At 39.6% G+C, this 26460-nt stretch overlaps 1 protein-coding gene across 1 annotated transcript; it reads right to left on the reverse strand.

Moving 5' to 3' along the window:
- Positions 1-2016: 2016 nt before the first annotated feature.
- LOC103894090 (SLAIN motif-containing protein-like) lies at positions 2017-26460 on the reverse strand. The gene is made up of 8 exons (XM_009273408.1): positions 25751-26460; positions 15479-15615; positions 12669-12818; positions 8455-8595; positions 6159-6476; positions 5814-5951; positions 5334-5652; positions 2017-3521 (listed from the first exon to the last, which is right to left on the reverse strand). Exons 1-8 carry the CDS (start codon positions 26458-26460, stop codon positions 3455-3457), a joined length of 1980 nt encoding a protein of 659 aa, XP_009271683.1. The 3' UTR covers positions 2017-3454.

The following is a 26460-nucleotide window of genomic DNA, read 5'->3' on the forward strand; positions in this document are numbered from 1 at the left end:
AGAGGTGGGTCTGGCGCTAGGTGTAGACTGTGGGTAGGAACTACTCTGTGAGAGCAGCGTGTGCCTGGGGGTGGGTCACCCCCTCTGTAACGCTGCAGCTCCAGGCTTGGAGAAACGGCAGGTAGCAGTCCTGCTGTGAAATAAATAGGTGTGAAACCTCTCGGCTTTGGAAGGATTTTGGCTTACGTTTGGGTGCAGGTGCTGGATGGAGCCTGTTGTGACTTGAGGGGGGTAAGAATCTGCTTCTCCTGGTTGTGAACTCGGAGCCTGGGACAAAGGGGACAAGGCGCCTGCTTGCTCAGAGCACGTGTGGGTGGAGAGAATACAGAAGGAAGAGTGGTGAGACAGGCAGTGGAGTTACCCTGTGGAAGCTGAATGAATGTCTGTGTAAGAACTTGTATTTTAAGGCGATTTTCAGTGATACAAAACCCCGCTGTCTTGAGGGCAATCCCTAGTAACGGACCCCTTTCCTCTTCTCCATGGGTAGCTGGGAAGAACCCACTCTTTCTAGAGGAGTTCATCCTACAGACTGATTTACTGCTCGCTGTCTTGCACTAGAGCCTCTCTAAAAACTCCGTAGCCTTTCATCTACCTCAGGAAGGTTAAACGCTGATGTTGTGTTAGGTGTTGCTGGAAGCAGGCTCATGCATCGCTATGAGGGAGTTGGATTTCCTCTTAAACTTGCAGAAACTGTTTGAGTTCAGGTGATTGTTATCTTGGTTTGAGGCAAAGTTGCATTCTAATGATACCTGCTAGGGCTCAGGATGATACAGAATATGAAAACCTGAAAGAAGATCACTTGGTATGAGAACAGCGTAGAAAAATGAAAGGATAAAACTTACGTTATCGTCTCATTAGTGTGATAGTTCTTACAGAGCTGGGTTTTGTGTTTAATGTTCCTGATCTATGGCCCAGAAGCAAACGCGGCCTCTCCTGACATGGGACAGCTGTCCTCAAGTGTGTGTCAGTATCAGGGTTGTGTTTCAGATGCTCATGAATTCCAGCAGAAGCTAACCTCGGAATAAGGCCCCGGTCACCTTTTTGCTTACTTCTCTTTTTAGCCTCTGGTCCGTCTAGAAACGCGTATCCAGATCTGTCTCTCTGCATCTATTGTGCAGTTCTTCACATGCCTGATAGGCCTTAACTAGAATATAACCTTTAAACTCTTCAAGCATTTTCCTTTTTTGTTCTTTACCTAGCATTGAATATCTGTTAAGCATCCATTAAATAGCAGCAGCTGTCTCGACTTCGGAGGCTGCAGGGAAATGCACTGCCTGGAAAACGCAGGCATGCTCTTACCTTTGGGATGTAGACCACAGTAAAGACAAAAGGTGAACTCAGACGCTAGAGGAATCGAACTGAAGCCTTGTCGGTCTTTTATCTTTCTCCACACTGGGAAGGTGACTAAGTTCAGTGTGACCAGGTTCCAGCTCTTCCACCAGGCAGAAGTTACTAGAAAAGAACCTTCTCCATAAAGGAGGAGCCTTAGCCAGGACAGTGCTGTAAACCTGCAAAGCTTTACTGGGGGTAGGGAGAAGCCTGTTTGTTTGTGTAAAAACAGTCGTCTCCGATGCCTTCACAGGTGGAAGGGAGGTGTTTCTAGTCAGCTCCAGTTCAGCCTCTTCTCTCAACTGTAACAGTGCTCTTAACAAGAGCCTTTCAACAAGGTGGAACCGGCTCTGAGATTTACAAAGCTGCTCTGAAGTAAAAGAGGGTTATTTTAATGGTATACAGCTCTGTCTTAAGAAGTCTATAGCAAAACATTGATATTCATGAGCAAATGGAACATGAGAAAGAAACCCTTGCTCCTTTGCAGCTCCTAGCTTACAGATGCCTCTCTCAAGAGGCGACAAACCTGACCTTGGTCTCAAAGCTTACGCACCCAATGCTGAAAGCTCCCGTTGTGTGCCTACAAGGGGCTGAGAAGAGTCAGCTAATCACAGACTCAGTCCTGCGCTAGTGTTGTCCTTCTAGGTGAAGTGACTGGGTGCTACGGGAACGTATGCACCAGCCAGTCTGAAACAGCAGTTTGATACCAGCTGTCTCTTCCTCTTTTTTTTTTTTTCCTTTCTAAAGCAAACGATGCAAAAAGTGATCTCGGCTGTAAAGCATCCTGCAGAGCTTCCTATTTGTGAGTGTTGTTTCCTACCTATATTTTGTTCTGCTTAGGCCACTTGTGGATGTTCTCCTAGAAAAGACGTGAACCAAGGGCTGTGAATTAAGTTTTCCTTTGCCTAACTACCCACCTCATTCGTACGAAACAGAAGCTGAAGTGCAGAAGCAGACGTCTGTACGGCTGGGCCGGTCATGAAAAGCCTCGCTCCTAGCACAAAACACACTCAAAAGTCAGGCTCGCTGTTTGAATAAAGCAGATCTGTTTCAGCACCATAACATTTTATTAAACTACACTATCAAAGTCACATTGATGGCAGGGAGAACGTTGCTATCAGTGCATCTTTTCTGTACTAAGACTGTATTCATAGCATCCAGCACTTGCCGAGGAAAAGGACACTGAAACGGAATCCTTCATAGCCAGAGAGACAGTAGAAAACCTACAAAAGTCAGGGCAGTCAGGAGATCAACAGGAAACACTTCAAGTCAAATCAGTCATGGAGGGTTATCTTTAAAAAGCGTAACTGGTGTTTGTTAACTTCCTCATCTGAGATATGAAGATGCTGATAAACTGCAGGTTTTTTAAGTCGCATCCCCTGTCCCTGCAACTGCCCGTTCACAAACCCACACAAATATTGTGTACTGCTCCTTCACTTGTGAACTGTGATGCACACACTTGAATACAACAGCTGGAAGTGTACTACAGTTATAAAAACCTGCTTCATCTTCTAGAACAAACAATAAAAAGTAGCAGAAATACATTCTATACAGAAGTAAAAAAAAAAAAAAAAAAAAACCCCAAACAGTTGAGTTTCAGACAAATATTAGAGTACATCAGGTTGAATTTAAAAAGTCTTACTTCTAACATCTATGTCACTATTTCTAGTCTCCCCAAGCCACTGCTATGCCACACACCATAGCAACAGCTCGAAGCCGCTTTCTGGCACAAACAGGACACCCAGCAGCCTTTTTAAGCAAGCATCCTCAGGAGCGGGTCACCTGAGAAGTTTTTTGTGACAAGCCTTCCAAAGGGCTGCAAGTAGAGGTTTGTATGAAATAAGGCTATTTTCAGTCTTCACGCGAAGACTCGTATTCCAGAAATGTTTGGAACAGTGGAAACACAGTAAAGCAGTTGTTGTCCGTTCCACCACTAAGAGGTCAGGCTCTTGGCAGAACAGCAGAAGGTAAGGATAGTTCGCATTCAAGAGGCGAGGAACTATACACGTCAGTCCGCAGTGCGACGGGTCTCTGGAGTTTCAGTTTCAAATAACGTTCTTATGCCCAGCCAGCTGGGGGGTCTGCTTCACAGAGGAGTTTGGCAGTGCATCGGCATTTTGGGGTGTCAGTAACACCCATCCTTCCAGGAGTCATCCTCAGCGGCCTGAGTGGTCTGTGCTGACTGAAGAAATCTGGTTTGAGAGACAAAAAAAAAAAAGGTCACTAACAGCTAGAAGCAGCAAAGACCCCAGTGAGCTGTTGCTGTACGCAGGAATGCTTGTTTGAGGTTTTAGTTTACACGGGGCTTCTAAAACATCTGCCTTTTGGCAATGTCAACATCTGCCTGCCGTCGGTAAACTGCTGCAGTCCCCCGTGTGCACAGCTCGCGCATCCCGTGCACCAGGAGGCCAGCAGAACAGGCACAGCAGCAGCAGTTTCAGGCAGTTTAGAGAAATTAAGCGACTATTACTGGGTACTTAAAACAGTGACATATTTATCCTGCTCTGCGAAGTTATTAACACTGTTGTGGGTTTTTCCCATGACTGACTCCAAGAGAAATATTTTTCCCTGCAAATATGACTAAACACATGAAAAATAATCAGGTTGTACAAATTAAGAGATTAAAAATTCCCTTTTGAGTATTTTTTTAAGTAAGTAGATACAGTTCAATTTATCGAAGGCTACAACAGGACATTAAAAATCAACAGGTACTTATTGCTTATTAGTCTGATACTGAATCAACTTTTAACTTCCCTCAATCATAAAAGTTTACACTACAATTGTACTGCAAACAAACAGCTGTAAAAAAATAGCTTTTGGCAACGTGGCAGTGGATTTACCACACACAAAAGCACAGCAGATGCCTTAGGACAATGGGGTAAGAACAGGCTTTGCTACAGTGGCATAAAGCAGTCCGTGCATGTAGTTGTTAGAAGCATCTTAGAGGCCTTATTCTTTAAAGAGACTGAATATGTTTAACTAAACAGCTGTTGCTTTAGACTATCTACGAACTTCAGATATCCGCTGTCTAAATATTTAGGAAGCTAATCATAAAATTTAAAAGCTAGAAATAGATGTCAAAAAACCGTCCAAAAGCCCATTGCAACTTTCTGGATTAAGATGTGGCCCCTAAATCAGTTCAGACTCGTGCAACAAGAACAAAAATTGTACGTTTCTGGAAACCATTATTTATGCTCTTTCACCCTGTTGTATGAAGTTACTGTAACGATACAGAATCATGCTTAAGACAAGCCTTGTTAATTTGTCCTACTTTTCAAACCCTTCTAAAAACTCATTAGGCCTTGGACAATGCCCACCTGGAGTCCTAACGAAAGACTAAGGAAGGAAAAAAAAACCTGGTACCAAACTTATTTTACCAGTAGCAGAGTTACAGAGGCACCAAAGTAGATCATCTGGGAAGATTATTATATTAACAGTAAAGAGAATTTATTAGTCCTTTGGAAGAGTTTTTCCCCTTCCCAAAAACAGATGTATGCGCCAAATAAATGTGCCGTAACGTTCATTTCTTATAGAAATAAGTTTGAGCCTATGCCTCTTCATTTTCCTGGATAATTAGCTTTGTTTAAAAAAAAAAGCACTTACTTTTTTTAAACAGATGGAATACTGAAATACTGGATGGTTTGGTCACAGATTACATGGCGAAAAGGGGTATCTCACCCAGAAGCTGACGAGTCCCAGCCTGTCAGTTCACACATACATCCACAGAATTTAATTTTAGTGGTATTTAAAGGAACTGCAGCCCTTTGCTTCCTGACTGGGGGCAAAGTACTTGACGTCCATGAATCTTGCAGCTAAGTACTACCCTTTCCTTAGGGGCTCCCCAACCACAACCCTACATGTAAAGTTAATCAGTAGCTCTGACCCAACTCTATACCCACGTCACACTTTGAAATCTGAGATGAACATCACTTTATAAAAAAGCCTTTCTAATCTGTGAAATAAAGGCAGACATTCAAGTCTGAGGCTTGCAGTCTCACGCTTACCTCTTGGATGGCGGTGTTGGCTTGCTCTTGGGCACTGAGATTCCTCCAACAGATGTGCGTGCTTTAATGGGCGAGTTTTTTGCCACAGTGACCATATTACTGCTTCTGGTAGCGCAACTGCTACTGGAAGAGCCTGTACTAAGAGAAGATGCCTGTGGTTTTCGAACTCCACTAACAGGACTTGTGTAACCGCAGGCTTTTACTGGCTGCCTGGGTGTTAACAGAGAGTTTGTGCATGACCCTGCCTTCATCGGTTGTCGCACTGTTAAGGGAGGCTGCCCAGCACTGGAGGAATACCTGAGCTTACTGGGAGCCAGACCTAGAAATGGAACAACAAAAGGAAGAATAACCCAGTTGGCAACAGTATTTTAAGAACACTTCAGGATACCGGGCCTTCTAGGGGCCTCGGGTTTAGTCAGGTCAGTTAAACAGACAAATGAAATCAACTACAGCGGTGTGTGTAGAGGACACGGCACTGACCTGCTGACCGTTGCTGAGTTCTTGGAATTCGACTGCTTGGCACCTGCAGATCTGACTCCAAGCTCCGACTGCTCCGCACAGACTCCAAAGCTCGGAGGCTCGTCCTGGCCAGGTTGGGCATGCTGTGGCGCATCTCCTCTGAAATCAAGAGCAAATTCTCTGTTTGCTGCTTCTGGTAGCAGTGGAGATGTATAATGGTTTAGACTACCTCTTGAAAAACATACGCACTTAAAAGTAGACAAGCGTGTAACTAATTCTTAGCTTCCACTAAATAGCAGCGCTTCTCAAATGTGTATGTCAAAATTCTTTCCATTGACTCACGTCAAAAGCTCACAACTAGCTTACCTTCGCTGTTTGCATACTTGAGCCGGTCTTGCATCGGACTTTGCACAGATCTCCTTGGGGGACGGATTCGGGAAGTCGATGACCTGCCATAATCTGCACTGGAGGAAGGAGACTGACATCGGGGTGAACTGAGCGGAGACGGTGAGTATCTGTGAGCGCTACGGTATGACAGGGAACAATCGTAATCGTCCTCATCCTCAAGGCTGTACGTATCAAACTCCTGGTCACTGTAGGTACCTCTTCGCAGAGAGTGAAGGGAGGCACTGGAACTGCGACGTGATACAGAAGCAGAGCTGGAGGCACAATCCTGACGGAGACCTGGAGATAGAGGGCAACATGGCTCAAAGTCATCATACTTCAAAATAGAAATTCCTTACCCAGTTGCAATGCAAATTCAGAAGCAGTGCTTTTATCAGTGATTCATTTCACCTTGGAAGGAGAGTCAAGTTAATAACTCTCTTTACTGAAGACGCTCACAAGCATATGGAATCTCTAAACTGGAACAGTGTCACCCATATCAGTACTGTTTAATTAGAGCAAAGAGTTAATATTCAAATTGACCTGAATTACTCCTTACGTCACATACACAAGCAGCTGTGATTGTGGACTATATATTGCCATGCAAGCTCTGTTAGGTTAACTAGGTAGAGGAGTCTAATTTACAGTATGAATTTTTTAGTTCAATTAATTATGCACCCACCAGCATTTCAACAGGTTGAAACAAAGATTTGAACTTCTGCCTCCAAGTGAAAAAACACCTACTTTTTATTGACATCTGCAGTGCATCTGCCTGGTTTGTTTACGGGTCCTCCCCCAACTTACGCCTTTCTTTAAGTCTTCTTGCCTAACAAAGTACAAGCAACTTCTTACCAAAAACTAATTTAGCAAACTGGTTGAAGGGACTTTTGAGAAAGGCGGCAGGTAAAGTTCTGAAAAACCCTCTTCCCAGTGCAGTCCCTTCATTGCAGGGATTAAAAAAAAGCGCGGAAGCATTCCCCACTCTTCTCCCTTCAGAATGCCAATATGAAAAGCTTCCATCATTCTGAGGATGAAGCGCTTTTCATATTTCACTGCAAACTTTGTAATGTGACAGGATTTCCTTGACTTTTTTTAAAGGATCACAAAGCATAAGAGGAAATATTCAAGTTTAGAAAGAAAAAGGCCGTTATTTGCTTTATTCACTTTAATACAACTTTTCCTCAGCTGTGCTCAGGTGTAATAAAGTGATAAGAAGATCTTATGTCTTTTGGTCTTTTTGGTCTCATATTCCAATTCCTAGATCATAGTGTTTTTTAAATTTCTAAAGGCACAGTACTATAAGTAAGTAAATGTTCTCCAAAAGAAAAACAGAACTTCATTCTCTATTTCCTGTAAATCAAATTATTGATTAGTTTGCACAGAAAAACAGATTCAACCACTTTGTTCCACCTTGACCTTCAATTAGGACCTCATCCAAATCACACTGAAGTCAACAGAAAGTTTACCAATGATTTAATGGGAACTGGTTCAGGGCCCTGAAATCCCCACACGCTGGGACACAGACATGTTTTATGCTCAAGTTAAATTTGCAGAGCTGTCTCTGAGCACTTTACCAGAGCAAAACTTAAATTGTAATTTCAGCTTTTTCAGTTTTAGTACTCTTGAACTCTTGGTTTTACTCAACACAGCAGTGAAATACTACTTACATCTTCTGTGAAATAAACAACTTGTAAAATTCAGTCCTCTAGACAGCTTCTAATATGATTTCAGGCTGCAGTTAGGCAGCCTGCTCAGAAAAACAAAAATTTACAAGCAAAAAATTTTGCTGGGTTATTTTTTCAGCTGGATCAGTTCCCCAAACCAATACACAGCGCAGTCACACAGCTGCTTGTGTTTGCTCAAGCGAGGGGACAGCAACCAGACAGGCAACCATGAGCTGCTGCTGTTTAAACTGCCACTATTACGAAACAGTTACTTGTAAAACTTCACCTGAACTTCAGAGACAATCTGGGATGGAATATTTTTGAATATTAAAGGGCTCTTACGTATTTAACGAAGTGGGGTTTTAGATAATACTTTCAAGACCATCCTCTGCTTTAAGAGGTGTAATCTTGAGAATGTTACGCAACTGCTAAGTTTAAGTGGCAGTCTGGGTCTGTAGATTTTTAAAGGAAGCCCCTGCAAATCACAAACATTTCAAATGATCTATTAAATTATTTTTTTGTTGGGGAAAGGGAGAAGAGAAGAACAGCTGGAATCCATCTACATTTCTCTACAGTTCTAAAACTGTAACGCAAAGGAGATGGCTGTCACATACTTTCTTCCTGAAGGCGTGCCATAACCTGGACATCAGTCAAGTCCTGCAGTTTGTATCCCATGGAGATGGAGTCATCAGATGTGCTCAGCTCACTGTCCACAGACGACTGAGAGCTCAGTGCAGAATGCATGCTCAAGTAACCTTTAGGAGGGAAGAGGAGGGAGGAACACAAAAAGCATTCAGACGTCCGCATACAAAACAAGAATGAGCAGCAGAGTATTTATTCCAGTAATAAAATCAGTGCAGTTGTGAAGTTGAGGTTTGGTTGCTAGAAATAACGAAGTCAGAAATTACTTGAGAACACAATGTTCAGTATTTTAACCTGCAATTTTCAGGAGGCAGACTGTTTTTGTGTGGGGAAAAAATTGTGGACTTCTGTCCAGAAGGTGGCAAAGGAACGCTTGGTAATTTTGAGCTTAGAAACATCCTTTAAAAGATCAGTATTATTTCAGCCTATTTTGAGAAAGGGGCAACTATTGATCTAGATATTAAGCAGCAAAGTTATACAAAGTGCTTGCTAGGGTGTTGGCAAGCGGTCATAGGAGTAAGGATCCAAATGGCTTTCAGTACAGTACCTCAAAAATCAGTCATGCAATCTGCTTATGCAAAGAGGACTTTACGCTTGATTGCCTCCTCCCCATTCCTGAGGTTTATCCATTTTTTTCCTCTCGTCATAAACCAAACTCTCTCTTACAGGGAAGGATATAGCTTGTTCATACAGTAGGTCATAAAAAACAAACTGGAAGGATCTTTCCACCAGGGAAGTTTTTCCATGAGTCAGGCATTAGGAAGAGGAACAAATAATTTTCCTTTTGAAGAATAATAATAATAAAAATATCATAATCATCATTAAGTGCAAACTTTTACCTGTTAGTACTTTCTATTAAGTCAAGCAAGTCAGTATTTTCCATGGCACAGGAGTACTACTACTTGCTACTGAAACAGGGAGATGAGAACAAGCCGTGTAACTTTGGGGTTATACTGGTACTTGTCCTTCAAATGTGGGGGGCTGGTAAGTAGCTCTAGGCACAGAAGTGTGGTATCGCAACTGCCTTTGGTTTTCCTCAGATGCGACCCTTCCTGGCACCTGGGATGACTGTTGATGCAGGAAGGCTAAGCATCACCTAGCAGTTAGCTTATCTCCATCTGCAGATGGCAGGCAGATGCAGGCAATGATAGGAGAATCTCGCTACCGTTCCATCAACGTTAATTTTGACTCGAGGTAGTATCTTTGAGAGGGAGCATGCAATGGTGAGCATACCTCCCTCTTCTTTTCCCATTTTATAACTACTGTACTGCTTTGTATTTAAAAAAAAAAAACCCACCAAAAAACCCACAACCAAAAAACCAAACACCCCACATCCCTAAAAAGATTTTTGGAAACACAGAAGGATTAGTGAATGTAAGACCTCTACATGGCAAACATGCTTATCTATGCCACATGTTACAAAATACCATAATATGCTCCTAGCATAACTAACCCTTGAACACAGACACATTAGACCATATAACTTACAGAGCTATTTTAGGAGAGAGCACATCATTATCTTAAATTAATTCCAAGACAAGGTTGCAATCAGTACTATATAGATTTAAGACCCACAAAAAAAAAAAAATTAAAACCCACAATCTGACAGAAGATCAGATAAAGCTAGTAGATATGCAAGAGCCTAAGAGCACGCAACATCGCTTTCAGCTAGAGTAGGCTTAAGAAATACAAATCCTGCTCAAGCAGGGATTCGAGATCGTCACTTTATAAAAAGCAACAAGCAGGCTGTAGCACACCAGCCGCCAAATCAAAAATACAAGTCAGCCTCCCAAAGCATCTGTATGATGTCATTCACCATTGACTTTTACTTCAGCTCACGCAGTTTTGCCTGCTGTGTTCTAATAAGTCTTGAAAGCAGTGCACCTACTGAATAGAGTAATTCTCAACAGTGATGCTAGAAATAAAACATTTTGCCTGTTCTCGGCAAAACATCTAAAAACCACTGCTGAGCAACCCTTTCAAACAATGGTTAATTCCAGTCAGGCAGGAAAAAGCAGCAGGTTCCCAACGTTATTTCTTCAACCAGTTTTGAAGAGTAGTAACTGATGACATGGAAAACACACATTTGAAGTCCAGGTGTAAAACAAATTTCTTACACGGACATTGAGCAAACTGCTTTGCACCAGTAAGCCTCAAATTCCTCATCTGAAAAGGCATAAAGCTTTCCCAGTTTCAAGATGCTTACATAATACAGTGATAGCAGTGTGACTGTAGTGTAAGGGGTGCGTCTGTGCGTGTGTGTGTTACACTAATACACACTCCAAGTCGGGACACTCCAGTATTAAGACTGCACGGCTGTATAACATAATCCCGTTTCTTTCCTTCTGGTGTCAGGAAAAGACACTGTAAGCAGTTGAAATAAAGCCAACATCAGAGTAGGGATTGCACCTGTAGGATGTAGTATACTGAATAAGCACAGGTTTCCTGCTGTAACTAACACCTTCTTTAATACTAAAAGTGGTATTTTTAATACAGCCGTATCTTGAATACAGCTTTTTAAAAAGCAAAGTTCCCAATTCAGTTGTGTGTGTTTAGTTTGGTTGTTGCATTTCAAATTGCAGGGCTATTTAAAAACAGTCAAGGAGGGGAAGAAAAACATTCACATTCTTTCATCAGCAAAAAACTGCTGTGGCTCAACATTGCAAGATGAACTGATTATGGTTTTCATTACAGAAACGTCAAAATATACCACATCTGGATTTTGTAAAAACCAAACAAAAAAACCTTTTAAGGGAAGTTACTGTTAAACATTTTTCATTTGAATGGTAGGGAAGCTCCATTTTTCTTAGAAATAAAATTAGATTCGAGTCAATCAAGTTGGCAGTGAACTTCAAACTCATGTTAGCACTTACACAAGTCACAAGGGAAGAGCCACCAAACAGATGAAGTGAACTCTCATGTATAAACCTACACGGACAAAGCCTGTTCTATACTTGGTTTTTTATTTGGCACCCTTGACAACTTCAGCAGATTTGCAGAGTGAATGAATAAGTCTAGAAGTTGCACAGACACTTTGGTTTTACGCATCAGTAACTGTTTCTGTGTAAAAAGGTGGTTAGACCTAGATCACCAACCAACCTCGTATTAAAAACAAGAAATTGATTTAGAGATTTTTCCCTGCAGAAGTCAGCTTGCAAAAATAATCAGTCCTACATGCATCCTTTTGTTTGCAAAATAGAGATAAGTGTTAATTTCTATTTACAGCAGAAAACCAGCAGATCTCAAAAGCATACCTGCAGCTGTGAAAACATCCATACGCAACCCTCTTTTTTTTTCTTAAAAAAGGTTCACTTAACATCGAGTTTCAAGCCAGAAACTGTTAAACATGCTTTATGTTTTTAAACATGCAAATTACGATATAGCAATTTCCACAAAACCCAAACAAATCAAGGAAGACTCCTTTGATAATAAAGCCAAGAGGCAAAGCATTTGTACTGGGAAACCGAGCATGAACTGCATCAAGGATAAACGAAGCTCCTGAAAGAGCCTACACGGACTCCTTAGGCAGCAGCCTGAATGCAAAGGCAGACTTGAGGCCAAGCCATTTAGGAGAAGCTTCATTATCTTACCTACAAATAGAGGCTTCTAACAAGAATTTTGTGTAAGTTGCCTCTAAGGTAGGAAATCTGACTCCAAACACAATTAAGCCTGATGGAAAGCTTTTGTTATTTTGTGATTAGCTGCCCACTCGGCCAATTTAAAGGCTTATCCCGGAGACTACGCCTTTTATCTTAAAGCGCAAGGCTTCTTTCTGTTGCCTACATTAATCAATATTTTCAAAATAAACTGCACAAACTCTCAAGCCTGAAAACTGAGTCCAAGTAACTTTATAAAGTTAACACCTACATATGATAACATTATTCAAGAGCAGTATTTTCTTTGCCCCAATAGCTGTTTTCTATTTAAGTCACTTAAAATTAGTACAACTTATAAATATATAGAAAGTTATAAAAACAAAACCATGAACTAACTATAAGACATTAAGAATGCAAGGAGGTTTTCTCCCACACAACAGATGAAACCCGTGTCAGTAAGTGAGCAAATTAAAAGGAGAAAACCCCATGGGTGGACTTGCATCTCTTGACAACTTTACCCTGCGTCAATTAGTAATACTCCTTGCATTTTAAACACTACAGGTTTGCACTGCTCTATTGACATGCCATACCTGAGCTGCCACAGGTTAGTAGTGCTTTGTTAGTCGATTTGAGATGCCCGGGAGAGTTTAGTGCATTGCTACAGGAGCCTGTCTCTGTATTCAAATTATGTGCGCTTGGTGATGCCAATGGACTGCAATACAGGTTTTTCCATCTACTGGCTAGAAGGAAAAATACAAAAAAGCCATAAAGGTTATCAAATTATTTTTTAAAACAAAGAGCATAAGATAAAGAAAGGCATCAGATCAAACAAGATTAAATATTGTAACAGATGTACTTCAAATAAGACATCTTGACGGTGTCAGTTACAAGATGTAGGAAGCAAAGCAGCGCCTGTTCCCTTGCTCGCTCTCCCCTCTAACCTGTTTTGTCACTTCTGAAGAGTTCCAAGAATAACTACTGACAAGCTTGGCTTTAAAGAAGCCATGCATTTCTGAAAGTTTCAGTGCTGGTCTTCAAAGATGACTTTTCATAAATATCTGTCACTTCGACACCCCATCCTCATTTTAAAGAGCTCCATTGAACTTTATGTTTACACGTGTTATTTTGAATTTTTAATGATGGACTCAAAACAGCATTAAACTACAAAAACTATGCCTTTAGATTAAAAGGCGACCAAATTAATATGAAAAACAACCATTCTGAAACATTTATTCCGCACACAAACTCGCATACGAGTTAGTGAAACAATCAAAATAAGCCAGGTAGCAAAACTTTGTGCATCCATGCTTACTGAAGTTGGAAATAAGCAGCTTCAACGCTAAGGAAATGACTCAGTCTATGATCTGGATATATTCAAGGGGCTGCTGGATTGCCCACCGAACCCTTACCACTGAGAGAACAGCAGCCAAGAAAATAATGAAGATTCACTACATAAATAGTTTTCTTTTTTATTTCCCCTACAAATATAAAGTCAGACTATTTTAGTTAAAAAGGAGTGATAGAGTACAAATAAAGCCTGATACCTTTCAGACAGAAAGCAAAGAGTTAATAAAACAAATCTTCATTCACATTTTTAAGTGGAGATGGTTTATAAAAGTAAATGAAGTTTGTTCTCAAGCTACATTCAGTTATCTCAAATTTTTACGTGGAGATGGTTTATAAAAGTAAATGAAGCTTGTTCTCAAGCTACATTCAGTTATCTCAAATCAGGAATCTCAAGGCTAAACTCAAAATAAGCCTGATTACAAGCAGTGCCAAAACACTGTTAGTATGTAAACTTAAAACAGAACAAAACAGTGGCCTCTCAGCCTTCAAATCACTGAGGTCAAATTACTGGTCAAGCTGAAATCAAAATTATTGCATTCACATAGAAGACAAAGCCAGCCAATTCAAAACCCAGGCAGACAACAACTTTGGTACCAAACTGGGGGTTGTATTTTCAGCAGTTAAGAACATCACTGAACTTCAAAATATTAATTCTTTCAGAAACTTCACTTTTTCAAACACTGCTAACCACAGCTTTTGTGTTTAGATGTTCACGAATCAGACTAGACAGATGAGGTTGCAACACGTCCTGCTCTGCAACGTTTTTCAGTGATGATTTGTTAGAAGGAAATAATAAAACTAGTCATCCCTCCAGCTGCAGGGTAAATCACAGCTGCCGATATGGGAAAGCTATATGATATAGGAAAGGATTACTTATTCACTCCAAACCCCTCAGTGTCTTGGCTATCAGCAATTCAGCCCAGGACTCGCACGTTTTACATACAAACCTGGAGTGCATTTGGAAAGACAAAGGTAGGATATCCACCAGATGGATTCCAGGTGATGCACTACAGATACATAGAAATAGAATAACCTTCTTATTTTTGTAATAAAGTAAACTATGCATCTATTCTAACAGCTCTTACATCAGTGAAAGGCTAATATGGGATTGATCCTGCTGTGCTCCGAAAAAGGAGAAGAACAAACACAAACCTTCGACCCCAGAATACTGACTATGATGGTGGTATCCGACTACTGAACAGAACGCTCCGTAGCGTTTTCGTTTCAGGCAGATTAAGTAAGGGATTTTCCCTCAGTGGTTAAGTTACACAGCTGAAAGCCACCATGAAGTGCTTTTAGGGGATGATAAAACTGGAAGAAAAACTAGGTTTCCAAGTGACACCATTTCTTCAAGTTACAGATTTTAATGTTTCATTATTGTAAGCGTTGAGCATCAGACAAATATTTTACCCAGGTAATAATACTAACGGTAAGATATGGTAAGAATAATCACCATCAGAAACACACAACAACACTAGAACTTTTTACATAGAAAAAAGCTGCAATAATAGTTTCATATGATTCTCTCCACCACTCCCCAAAAGCACATTTTTTTCCTCTACATATTTTTACATTAAAGATGTTTAAATATTAAAAAAAAAAAATCAAGAGCCTGAAAACACTAAAATATGTTTTACTGTTTAGGCTCTGAACATATTAGAAAACCAGAAAGCAAGGTGGTCAATTTGGCAATTAATTTGAAACACCTGTATTTGCATCTTAAAAAATACACAGATGCAAAACATCACAGTTCAGTTGGTTTCATCTGTTCCTTGTAATCAGCATAGTTTTCTTAACATTTACAGAATGACCTCTTACCTTCATCAGTTGAGGCATTACCAACGTAAACCAAAAGCAGGGAGGTTTTTATACAAACATGGCTGTACAAATATGCACCAAAAGCACAAGATCTGAAGTGCTATCCCTGCAGATACTCTACACTACAGGAAGCACAAACTTCCATGTTTCCTTTGCTTTACAGTTTCTCAATAATGTAAAGTACACAAGTGGAAATAAAAGACACTTGAAGCAGCAATGCTTATAGTTTACGTACCTTGATCAAGTCTGTTTATTAAAGTTCGGCAGGCTGCTTCTGTCTCGGGACTGGGATTATCCAACACCTGTCGGCACCATTTTAAAGGTGAGTCCGTTTTCTGATCTGTAGAAGATTTTCTCGGGGACACATAGAGCCTTTGCAAGGATTGAAAGGAAACAGTAAGAAACGCTCATTAACTCAAAGCATACAGCCACTGAAGTAGCATTTACTAAAGTATACCTAACAGTAAGCAATAGGAAAACTATCCAAATTAAAAACAGGGGAAAAAATTCAAGTTTAAATTGTATACTATGACTCAGAAACAAAATTTACTATCGCAATAGTAAAATCCACTTAAAGACAGCTTCACAGAGAAAGTACACAGCCTCTGCAAGGCAAGGTTCAAGTCTGGGCTGTTGGAATACTACTAAAAGTTAAGTTGTTGGTATACTCACCATCACCTGTAACCCCTGCCTCTCCCTCCACTCCCCCCCCTCCCCCCCACAAAAATCCATCTCATGACAAAGCCAGCAAGGGTGAGGAGGTGGTTCTAACTTGAGATTCAAGGTGATCTACCTTCAGAAGGCTAACTGTTGTATTTTTTGTTAAAAACCCGTGGCTCTGAATATTCCACCTGCATTGCACTGCAGGCAACAGTTGTCTCCTATCTCCTAACAGCAGCCCTCTGAGACACTGAATGAATAGTAAGAAGTCTACTCTCAGACTTCAGGGATAAACCATTTAATTGGAAGATTTAGAAATTTTCAGACAGTTAGGAAGTATGACTGTATGCTACCTTTCCTTTTTAATTGTAAGGTAAGTAAGTTTTCCTAAAGCCTACATTTTTGACAGTTCTAATACACCTAGCACTGTTTTGCATATACACACAGGAGTAGCCTTACGTACAGACAGATTTAATCATCTTATAGTCGGATTATTTACAACTGATCTTGTGTAAAGTAGCATCTTAACCATGTTTTGCAAGTAGAAAATTTCTCTCAGAAAAGGTCAAAGGGTATAGGAGCCAGATTGAAAAGCAACTCAAGAATTCTACTTACATATCCACATTTGCATTTTTAAAGTCAAAAAATCCCAACAAAAAAAAAGCACCCTATATTTTAACATATAAAGAGCAACACACCTAAAACTTTGGGGGGGGTGGGAAATCAGTATTGTGTACATATAAAAGTTAAACAGTTTTTAATTCTTGCATGTCACTTAGAGAAGAACACCCTCAGGTAGAGGGCATCAAGATCTCAATCAATCAATAGGATGAAAGAGGTGGGAATAGAAAGAAGTGCAGTAATTAACAGAATCTGCCCACAGAGTCAATAAATTTCCTGCATATAATAATACGTACCTTCCTTTAACATTAGAGTTCCAGCTAAGTAATCTTAATATGCACATGTTAATGTATTTACTGTGCCATGAATGCATTACTACAAAAAGATATTTAATATAGTATTCTACTGAAGTCATTCAAAGGATTCACAGGTAGGAAAGTAAGCTCTGTGATGACGAACTTAAGGACCTGCATCTGTGCAATTTCTGGGAGAGTCTGCCAGGCGATTACCTCTGAACTCAATAAAAAAGCAGAGAGAAGATTTCTGAAAGCAGAAACTTTTTTGATCTTGTTAACAAGGCCTTAAGATTCTTCCGCTTAAGTTTCAAACTACTGAATTTGTCCACAATGTAGTTTCTTAGAATTAAGCGTACCAGAAGAAGAAGAAAACTTCCAAGTCTTTGAAATTGTGTAGAAATCAAACACCTTTCTAGAAGGGATATGTTTTGAGACTAAATTTTGGGGGATGAATATACAGGAACCTGACTGAGAAGTTTAGCTGTCATTTGCAGACGTGAAGTCTAGCTCTCAGGTCCATCTTTCTCAATAATATCCCTGCCCCGACACAGACCCATCTTTTTCAGGGAGTAGAGATTCAGTCTCTTTAGTCATGTCTCATACAGCTTTTTTCATACCAAGCTTCACACGAAACCACATGCAAATAAAAAAATCCAAACCCTAATTTGCTATTGGCAAAATAAATGCTGAGAAACATGAACACGAACATTCCTGAATCTGCAATGTTATCTTTTACGAAAAACCCCACAAACATATCTTGCTGCATGTCTGCATGGGCAAATGAGCATTACAACCACTCAGATCCAATAAAACAGAGAAAGCAAAGCACTCACTCTCTGGGTTTGTTTCACAGTTCAGGCCAAAAAAGCAGCAACAAAACCATCAAACAAAAAAAGACGGCAATAGCCTCCTTAGGCAGGTCATGCTGTTCTTCACATATTTTCGGTTGAGGGAGAAAATCCTGCTCTACTTGAGGAAGAAGTAGTTCTACCCAGCTCCTTCCACACTTCTAATCATGTTTCTACCCAGGACTCTATCAGCTGAAAATGGTTAACACTTGTTTGATTGCTAGAACCGTTTCCACATGGAGCAGAGCTACCTGCTTCCCAGGCTGTCGGAGGCCTCTGTAGTCTGCCAGGACACTCATTTTTCAGCTGACAAGTCTATTGGCAAGCGATGGTCTCACTTACAATTTCACTAAACTCAATTAAGTAATCACAACTCAATTTTTCAGAGCACTGTCAGGCAACTTATAAAAAAAGAGGAATTCTGGTTTGATTTCACAGCGTCAGGTTTACTATTTTCCATTTTAAGTAGCTTTGGGGAAGGACTCGACAGTTAGCAAGCTAACTTCTCAATATATGCTGGCATAGCTCATTCTTCTGGAGCACTGCACACCATCAGCTGATAAACTAGAAACACCAGCCCCACAAATAGAAGTGAGTATTTTTCTGGACACAAGATTAAGAACCAGAAGTCACCTTTTACTAGAGGCCCCCCCCACCCAGTGTCATCCTCTGTTAGCCACCGTGGCACAACTGCCGCAGCAGAGGCCAGGTTAACACAGTATTAATACATTCCTAGCTGAACTAAAACAGGCTTTCTTCTGAAAGAGCTTTTTGCAATAAGCTAAACTCGCTCTGCTCTGTTTAAAACTATGCAGAATTTTATTTCTGGTACTTTTATCCTCTGAGGCTGTTTGATTTGTCAGGTTAACCTAATCCAATAAGCATTGGAAAAAATGTACTCAGGCATGCCATTAAGTATGCACACGACTGCCAGCTAACGAGTCAGCCAAAGTCATTTGGGTTTAACAAATACCTCATTACTGAATAAGCTTTACCTTGCATTTTGTTCCTACAACTCAGCAGTTTGGGTGTGAAGCATGTTCTGTTTAAATGGCAAAAGGTTACGCTTTGAATATTTTCTCTTGTCAAATTGCAGATGACAATTAAGAAGTTATTTAGATAGTTACAAGGCCTAAGACAAGATTCAGAAAGTAAACATTTGGGCATATATTCTTAATTTGCTGTATTGGGGTTTTGCTGCATAACTTATTAAATATGGATGAGATTTTCTTCAGCTTCTGTGAGGAAACCCCTTAGATAAAGCATCTTTCGTTTCTGCTTACTAGTGTATGTGTTTCACTTTCCCATATAAAGTATTATATGAAATGCACCTCTGGTAAGAGCCAAGTAGTGTGAGTTATGCAGCAAGCACAACATGAGATTTTTCTTCCCTTAACAATGTAAGCACTCAAAAATAAATTTCTGGGATTCTTTGCACTTTATTCCAACATATTCCAATGTACTAAAAAGCAGAGCATCTTCTAGAGATACTGTTTTTCTTTTGGGGTCAATGTCACAGGAGGATTTATGGGAGTTAATGGCCACTATTATTTGATTTTGAAAATACTGCTTTAAATAAAAAAACCCCAAGAATCTAGAAAAGACTATGACAGCTTTCTCAACTTGCACACTGCACTGCAAAAAAAGCATCTTCACAATTTAGTAACACATCAGATCAATTATAAGAGTGCAAGCCATTATTGCCTGAGAATTTAAGATCCTAATCATGCAGAATATTTGCACTAGTAAATCTATAGATCATAAGAAGAGAATTCAGGCGAAAGCTCTATAACTAGTCCATTACTAAATTAAACTGAAAGTCAAATGAACCTCGGTTTTTAAGACACATGCTTGGTTTATTATACACCTTCCGCAGCACTTAGCACCAGTAGCTACAGCGGTACCAAAATGGCAGACATTACACCGATTATCAAACCTTTGAGTTATATACATCAATGCAAGGAGAAAGAGACCTGAGGTAGCTAAATATGTTTAGAACAATTTAGGTTTATAAGATATGCCTCCATGAAGTGCTAAGAAGGCAGCTAAATTCTTCTATAAAGCGTGTATTTCAAACAGATAATGCATTCATTTTCCTTTCCTTTATATATCAGACTTCAGAGAGTTGATTTTCAGATTTATTACTGTGCTTATGCTGTTCTAATCTCAAATCTAAACACTACTGTTCAACAGAAATACCAATACCGGCAATATAGTGTTGTGGAAAACAACAGTGAAACAATGCTGTCCAGGTCTTGAAATGATAGAAACATAAAAGGAAAAAATGAGAAAAATCCTGTGGAAAACACTCCACACAAAAACATTATAGTATTAGCCCAAGTAGAGGTTTCAGCCTTTATTCCCAAGAAACAGAAATTTGAAAGATAGAAAAAAAATTACACGGTAAAACCCAGAAGAGGCACCACTTTCTCAGGTCTATCTAGTGACTAATCCTGCTGAACAAAATACCAAAAGTCTAGTCGCTAAATCACAGAAGCTCTAAACATCGCATTAGGTTAATCTCATGACACAGCCAATAGTCTGTCAGATGATCAAAAGGCACCTTGTAGGACAACTTAAGAGTCGTATTATACGTACACTGCACAAGGACGCCGAGCAGCATCTGTAGCAATCTTGCCATGGCAACATAAAAAGGCTTTCCCCCTCTGCTCCAGCAGTGCAACTGAGCAGACAGATTACCATGCCCACACCTCATTTTACAGAAAGAACCGTGAGCCAATACCTCAAGCATTTCAGTAAGAACTCAGTCATTTTAAGCCTCCGCCATCAAAAGCGATTTAACCTGAAAGGTCGTATTTTGCACACAAGTGTCAGACAAGCAGGTAGATTTTTCTTTTCAGATTACTCTACTCCAGCACTGGCAATTACTGGCAACGAAGACTGCTGATGGTAATGCTATCTCACAGCTGCACAGAAGGGTTTTGAAGCAGCTCATCTACCCAGAGATTGTGCACAGCAAGACAGACATTACACAGAACATCGTAATGGCTAACTGCAGCTAGCGCAAACGGATAACACACTATTCAAACAAGCTAGACAATCAGGAAATGTTTTTGATAAGTCATCTGTACATTATTTAACGCAACAGAGCTAACTGATCCATTGTTAAAAACAGCTCTAGAAGGTTTTCCTAAGATGACAAGTCAGAGAAACTAAGACCTTGCAAATTACTGTTTCTAAGTCACATGGAGTCTTGTTGGCAAGGAAAGATCGCAGGCAAACTACTACAGGGCCTGTGGAAATGTACAAATGGATTATGTAGGGAGCAGGGAGTTAAAGTTGTCCCCCAAATCAGGCACAAGATGCCGTATTTTTCATGATGCTATATTGGTATAATACCTGAACGTTGTGCAGAACCACATCCTCGTTTCATGGAACTTCTCCAGAAAATTTTCTCCTATCTCTGATGGTACAACAAGCTAACGATGATATCCTGCAGTACGTTGAATTAAATGCCTTAAGACATTAATATATAAGGCCACTGGACACGGGGCTAAGGCTGAAAACATACACTCCCAGGAAACTCCTAAACAGCAATTTCTCTGAGCAAACCATGCTCTTCCTTCCTATAAAGACTATTTCAAGGGCACCCTACTTGCTGTGTTGAACTCTTGGACTCAAGCGGGAGACAACACAACACTAAGGTGAAGGCAGCACAACCTGTTTTCAGTTGAAAGACAGGCTTTTGGGAATGAAAACTGCGTGCAAGGTGTGGATGTAGCAGCAACATAGCGATTCACCTGAGTGACATGGATTCCTTCTCCTCGCCCCACAAAAAAAACAGGGCCTTGTTAGGCTGAGTAGACCTGTACATTCATGTACACACCCATCACATTTTACATATTCTTCTAAAAGGAGCTCAGCATTTAAAAGAAACGTAAAGAAAAGGTTCCGTTACATGGATTTGCTTGATTGTTATGGTGTGTTTTGGGTTTGTGGGTTTTTTTTTTTTTAAAAGCAGAAGAACATACATAAAAGCTTATCTGAAGCCCTGTGTTAAACCGCTGGCAGTTCTGCCACTGGGATCAAGATCTTAAGCAACAGCAGTAGGGGTACTGGGGAGACATGTACAAGGGCTGCTTTCCTTCTGTCAAGCAGAAAACCTAAAGCTGTTCAAGTTGAGGGCACGGACAGAGAGTTTGGTACTCATTCCATCAAAGCAGATGGAGGCAAAAATAGTCTAATCCAGTAAAAAGGAGAAAGAGAATTTAAAAAGTTTAAGGCTTTTCACTTCTGCCATTTCTTTATCTCTCTCCCTTTCATCCAATGACACATAAATAAGAACACTTTATAGTTCAGAGGGGGGTGGAATTTGAATCACTTAATCATAATTCCAAGTCAAAGCTCTCTCTCCCAAGTCTTATCAGGAAAAATAACTGACAATTGGCAACACACCAAGCAAGTAGCACGGGAACGCATAACAAAATGCTGAACACAAATCACTGCACAAAAAACAATAAACTAAACACACAGAAAAGAACAACTTAATTATTATATACAGGGAATACCTAAGAATGACAAACACTGAGGAAGACAAACAAGGTAACGCTACTGCAAGCATATCTTGTTTGTTCCCTTCTGTACGGGCAACAGCCTTTCTACAAACAGCTCAGGAGCTGACCTGCGCTGAGGCGTAGCGTAAGGGAGCAAACTGGTAATCAGTAACGGGCAAACAGGACCGAAGTCTTAAGTTAAGCATCACGCCGAACTCAACAGCGCAGAAAGCCGGCTTTCACTTGATTGGATCTCAAGGATATTTACAATTTTGAATAGCTATTTGAGAAAGTGACCTAAGAAAGCAAGTCAAGGGACAGACACCAAAGAAGTACAGAGTTACAGCTACTGCAGGTGATGCAGTACCTCATGTTTCACAGGAGTTCAGTCATTGCAATGTTGTTTTTAAAAGCAAAACCTAGACCATGCAAATCTTGCTTGAAGCCAAGGGAAGCTGCACAGAAACGTCTGCAAGTTTGATCCAAATAAAACCAGTCATTTCAAAACAGTGCAGAAACTGAGACTCTACCTGCACCTGCAGAGAACAGTAACAAATCCTCTGACCCACTCCTTCGTCCTCCTAGGGCAATGGGTTTTGCTGTTACCGCTTCAGCCCAAGTGGCAAAAATCCACATGGTAGACTTAACTAAAGGTTCCAAGCCTACTAAGAAGTCATGGGGCATAAGCACAGTACCACAAGAGAAATTACCCTAAAGTTCGGACCTGTTCTTAAAACTAGAATGACATGAAGATGTAAGAACTAAAGCCTCTCTCTTTTTGAAAGCTTCCTGCTCCCCACCCCCTATTTTAAACACTTTCATGATTTAAAAGAATACAAAATGAGTTCTTAGTATTCTTTAAGGTATAAAGCATCATCCCCTCTACTAGATAATATTAAAGAAAAGAAAAAAAAAGGACTGGGCTGTTAAAATTTATCAATTCAGCAGTGACAGGAAAAAACAAAGTCACTATGAATTTCTCAGAAATTACCAAAAATCGTAAGTATCAAAGTACATATGATATGTTCCAATATTAGCTACAGGGTTTTTTTAAAAAAAGGACTGCAAATATAACAATATAGTAAGCTATTCACTTTGACTAATATACTGCTTGACATATTTAGATATTACTTCCATCCAGGAAGTACAAAATTCCCCCCCAGTCAGCAAAGCCATCTTATTAAAATTGATCCTAAATCCATATAGCATTAAGGCTTTTTTGTTTTGTTTTTTAAAAGCCCCCCCCCCCAATCACTGTTTCCTGGTTATTGCTGATCTGCATGCATGAATACCTGCACCAACAGTATGTGAGATGTGCTTATGACGAGAATTTAGGATATTTGGCAATAAGCACAGCTGCGCACTACTGACTGTACATAGATTATTTGTTCCCCACTTTCAGTTTAGCTGAAGAGCTCTAGAACAAGAAACTATCGTAAAAATGGCTTCTTGTTTTAGCAGGTCTGTTTGACAAGAGGAAAACAAAACAGATGGAAGCAATGCAACATGATCAAAGGTAATTATGATCATAGAACTTGCACAAGAGCTCCATAATACCACCTGTATTTAAGCTCCTCTGTTTAATCCGTTAGCCTGTATCAACCAAATTTGACAAGAAAACAGAGGTATCAAAAACATGAAGATCCTACAAGGTCTAGTGAGAAGGGTACCTGGTAAAGAACGACCTTATTAGCCACCAACTCAAGGAAAGGTTAATAAACTGAGCCTCTGGGTGCAGAATCTCTCCTGGTTGCATTGGACAGTATTCACTGCCCGTGTAAATCTCAGACTCCGTCTGGTTTCTTTAGCACGTCAATATAGTTTGAAGAATCTCTCGTGTCACAAGCTATACAAACATGAATATAAAACCAGCTGTTCTCATTAACATGGAAATAATGAAGCCTGTCTTCCAAATTCAACTTGTTAAATATATTCCCTTATCTTTTAAGAAATCTGCTCAAAATGCTGCTTAGGTATGCTACACAGTTTCAGTGATCAAGCTGGAGCCAGTATTTGGGTTTTAAAAGAAAGCTTGCAAAGAAAAAAAAATTTAAAAAAAAATCATGACTGGCAGAAGAAGTTAAAAACAAATGAGAAGTCACTTGTACCATCTGCGGCCAGGAGAGGTGTGCGAATGAACTTTCTGAATGCCCAGGAAAAGAACAGTTAAGAGGAAACTCAATTTTGAAGAACACTTCTAACTTTATACATTCCTTTCCAAAACTAACCAACACTGAAAATCAGTCTTCCCTCATTTGTCGTCTCAAAAATGCTTTTCCCTGTTTTTAATATAACTTTGAATTTAGACTTGAGCTGACGTCATTACATTATTGAGCTCCATTCCATTAACAAAGGTTTACCTTCACTTACAATGGCTAATGAATTTTTAGAGTTTAAGGTTTCTTTTGTATTCAGCAACCATTCTGCAATGCTATCTTCGCTGCCAGATTAATCTCTAGCTACACAATTCTGAAACACAATTTGCAGACCCCTGAGGCTATCCTACAAAGTCTTAATTTTAAGAACTCTAGGTACTCAAGTCACAGCTATTGCAGGAGCTGGAATTAGCCTCGAACTTTAACTAGCTTTGGAAGGGCAAGGGAAATTAATCTGCTGATTTATAAAACAAGTTCTAAACACGGCTGCTGATGGAGAGTCCTGCAAAGTAAGGTCAGTTAAGGATTACATCATTGATCTGTTTCAGTTCATGTCTCTCAACAAAAGAAACGGGTTAACTGCAAAGAAACAGTATTCAGGAAGTGGAAATGATTTGTCGTCTTGGGTACTAGCAAAAGCCACAAGTTCCAGATGGTCTAAGGCCTTGGTTTGTGTTTTACAAAATTCTTATTTAAATACAGTATTTGACAGTTATGTACAAAGTTTAAGAACTCCATTATTCATTCATCTGTGTGCATTATACATAAATAAACTAACAGGGAAAGGAAGGTTTTCTGTGCTTGCTACAGCAGTGTCAGGAAGAAAGGGGGAAAGAGAAGCCTTATAGTTAAACTGATTTTTTTTTTTTTTTTTTTTTTTTTTTTTTTTTTTTTTTTTTTTTTTTTTTTTTTTTTTTTTTTTTTTTTTTTTTTTTTTTTTTTTTTTTTTTTTTTTTTTTTTTTTTTTTTTTTTTTTTTTTTTTTTTTTTTTTTTTTTTTTTTTTTTTTTTTTTTTTTTTTTTTTTTTTTTTTTTTTTTTTTTTTTTTTTTTTTTTTTTTTTTTTTTTTTTTTTTTTTTTTTTTTTTTTTTTTTTTTTTTTTTTTTTTTTTTTTTTTTTTTTTTTTTTTTTTTTTTTTTTTTTTTTTTTTTTTTTTTTTTTTTTTTTTTTTTTTTTTTTTTTTTTTTTTTTTTTTTTTTTTTTTTTTTTTTTTTTTTTTTAAAAAAGTGCTCTGGCACAATGGTCTTAAAAATAAGAACAGCCAATAATGAGAACAGCATTCGTGCTGCTAAAAATCAAAGCCCTGTATAGAAATCGCTTTATACCCTTAAAAATTACTGCACACCTAAACACAGAAACTCCCAACCACAGCAGCCTAAGTTCCATATATTACCACGCTTTTGAAATACATACCAGCTATCCTCTTCTTCATTGCAATTTTCAAGTTCTAACACTTTCACTTCATCCAGATCTGTGTTATTCGAAAGACTTTCTAGATCTCCACGCTTTTCGTTGGGATTTTGTTCATTTATTTTAACTGAGGAATCAATACCTGCAATGACCAAGTTTCCCATAAGCTCTGTGCTATTACTTGTATCCGTACGTGAAGAACATCTAACGTTATCGTCGGTCTTCCTTTCCGCCTTACACATGTTGGAAGACAATTCCTCAGTGGCACTGTTGCAACTGTACTGCATTTGGGCACCTATGTCTTTTTTTAAGCAGTTGTTCTCTCCTTCCTCTTTTCTTATTTTGCTTAACTGGTTGTGCAGATCTGCCATTATTTGCAATTCTTGCTTCTCGGTTATCGCATTGATGCTATTATTAATTTCCGTCCCATTAAGACCAGAGTCATGGTTATCCACACCAGTATGGATCTCACTTTGCATGTTTGTCCCAAGCATGCTCCTGCTACTCTTCGTTCTTGGGTGCTGATTCTCGATCTCCAGCCTCCTCACCAGCTCCCGCAGCTTTCGCACCTCCTCTAGCTCTGGGCCAACCTCCTCGGACACTGGCTCCGTGTCAGGGCCCATGGCAGTGTTCTCTGTTGAGTCCCGTCCTAAGTCAGGCTCCAGAGCGTGATCCTGCTGTATGATTGGAGCATTTCCAGGAACTACCATCAT

Source organism: Aptenodytes forsteri, unplaced genomic scaffold (genome assembly GCF_000699145.1).
Source record: "Aptenodytes forsteri isolate BGI_AS27 unplaced genomic scaffold, ASM69914v1 Scaffold191, whole genome shotgun sequence".
Classification (NCBI taxonomy): domain Eukaryota; kingdom Metazoa; phylum Chordata; class Aves; order Sphenisciformes; family Spheniscidae; genus Aptenodytes; species Aptenodytes forsteri.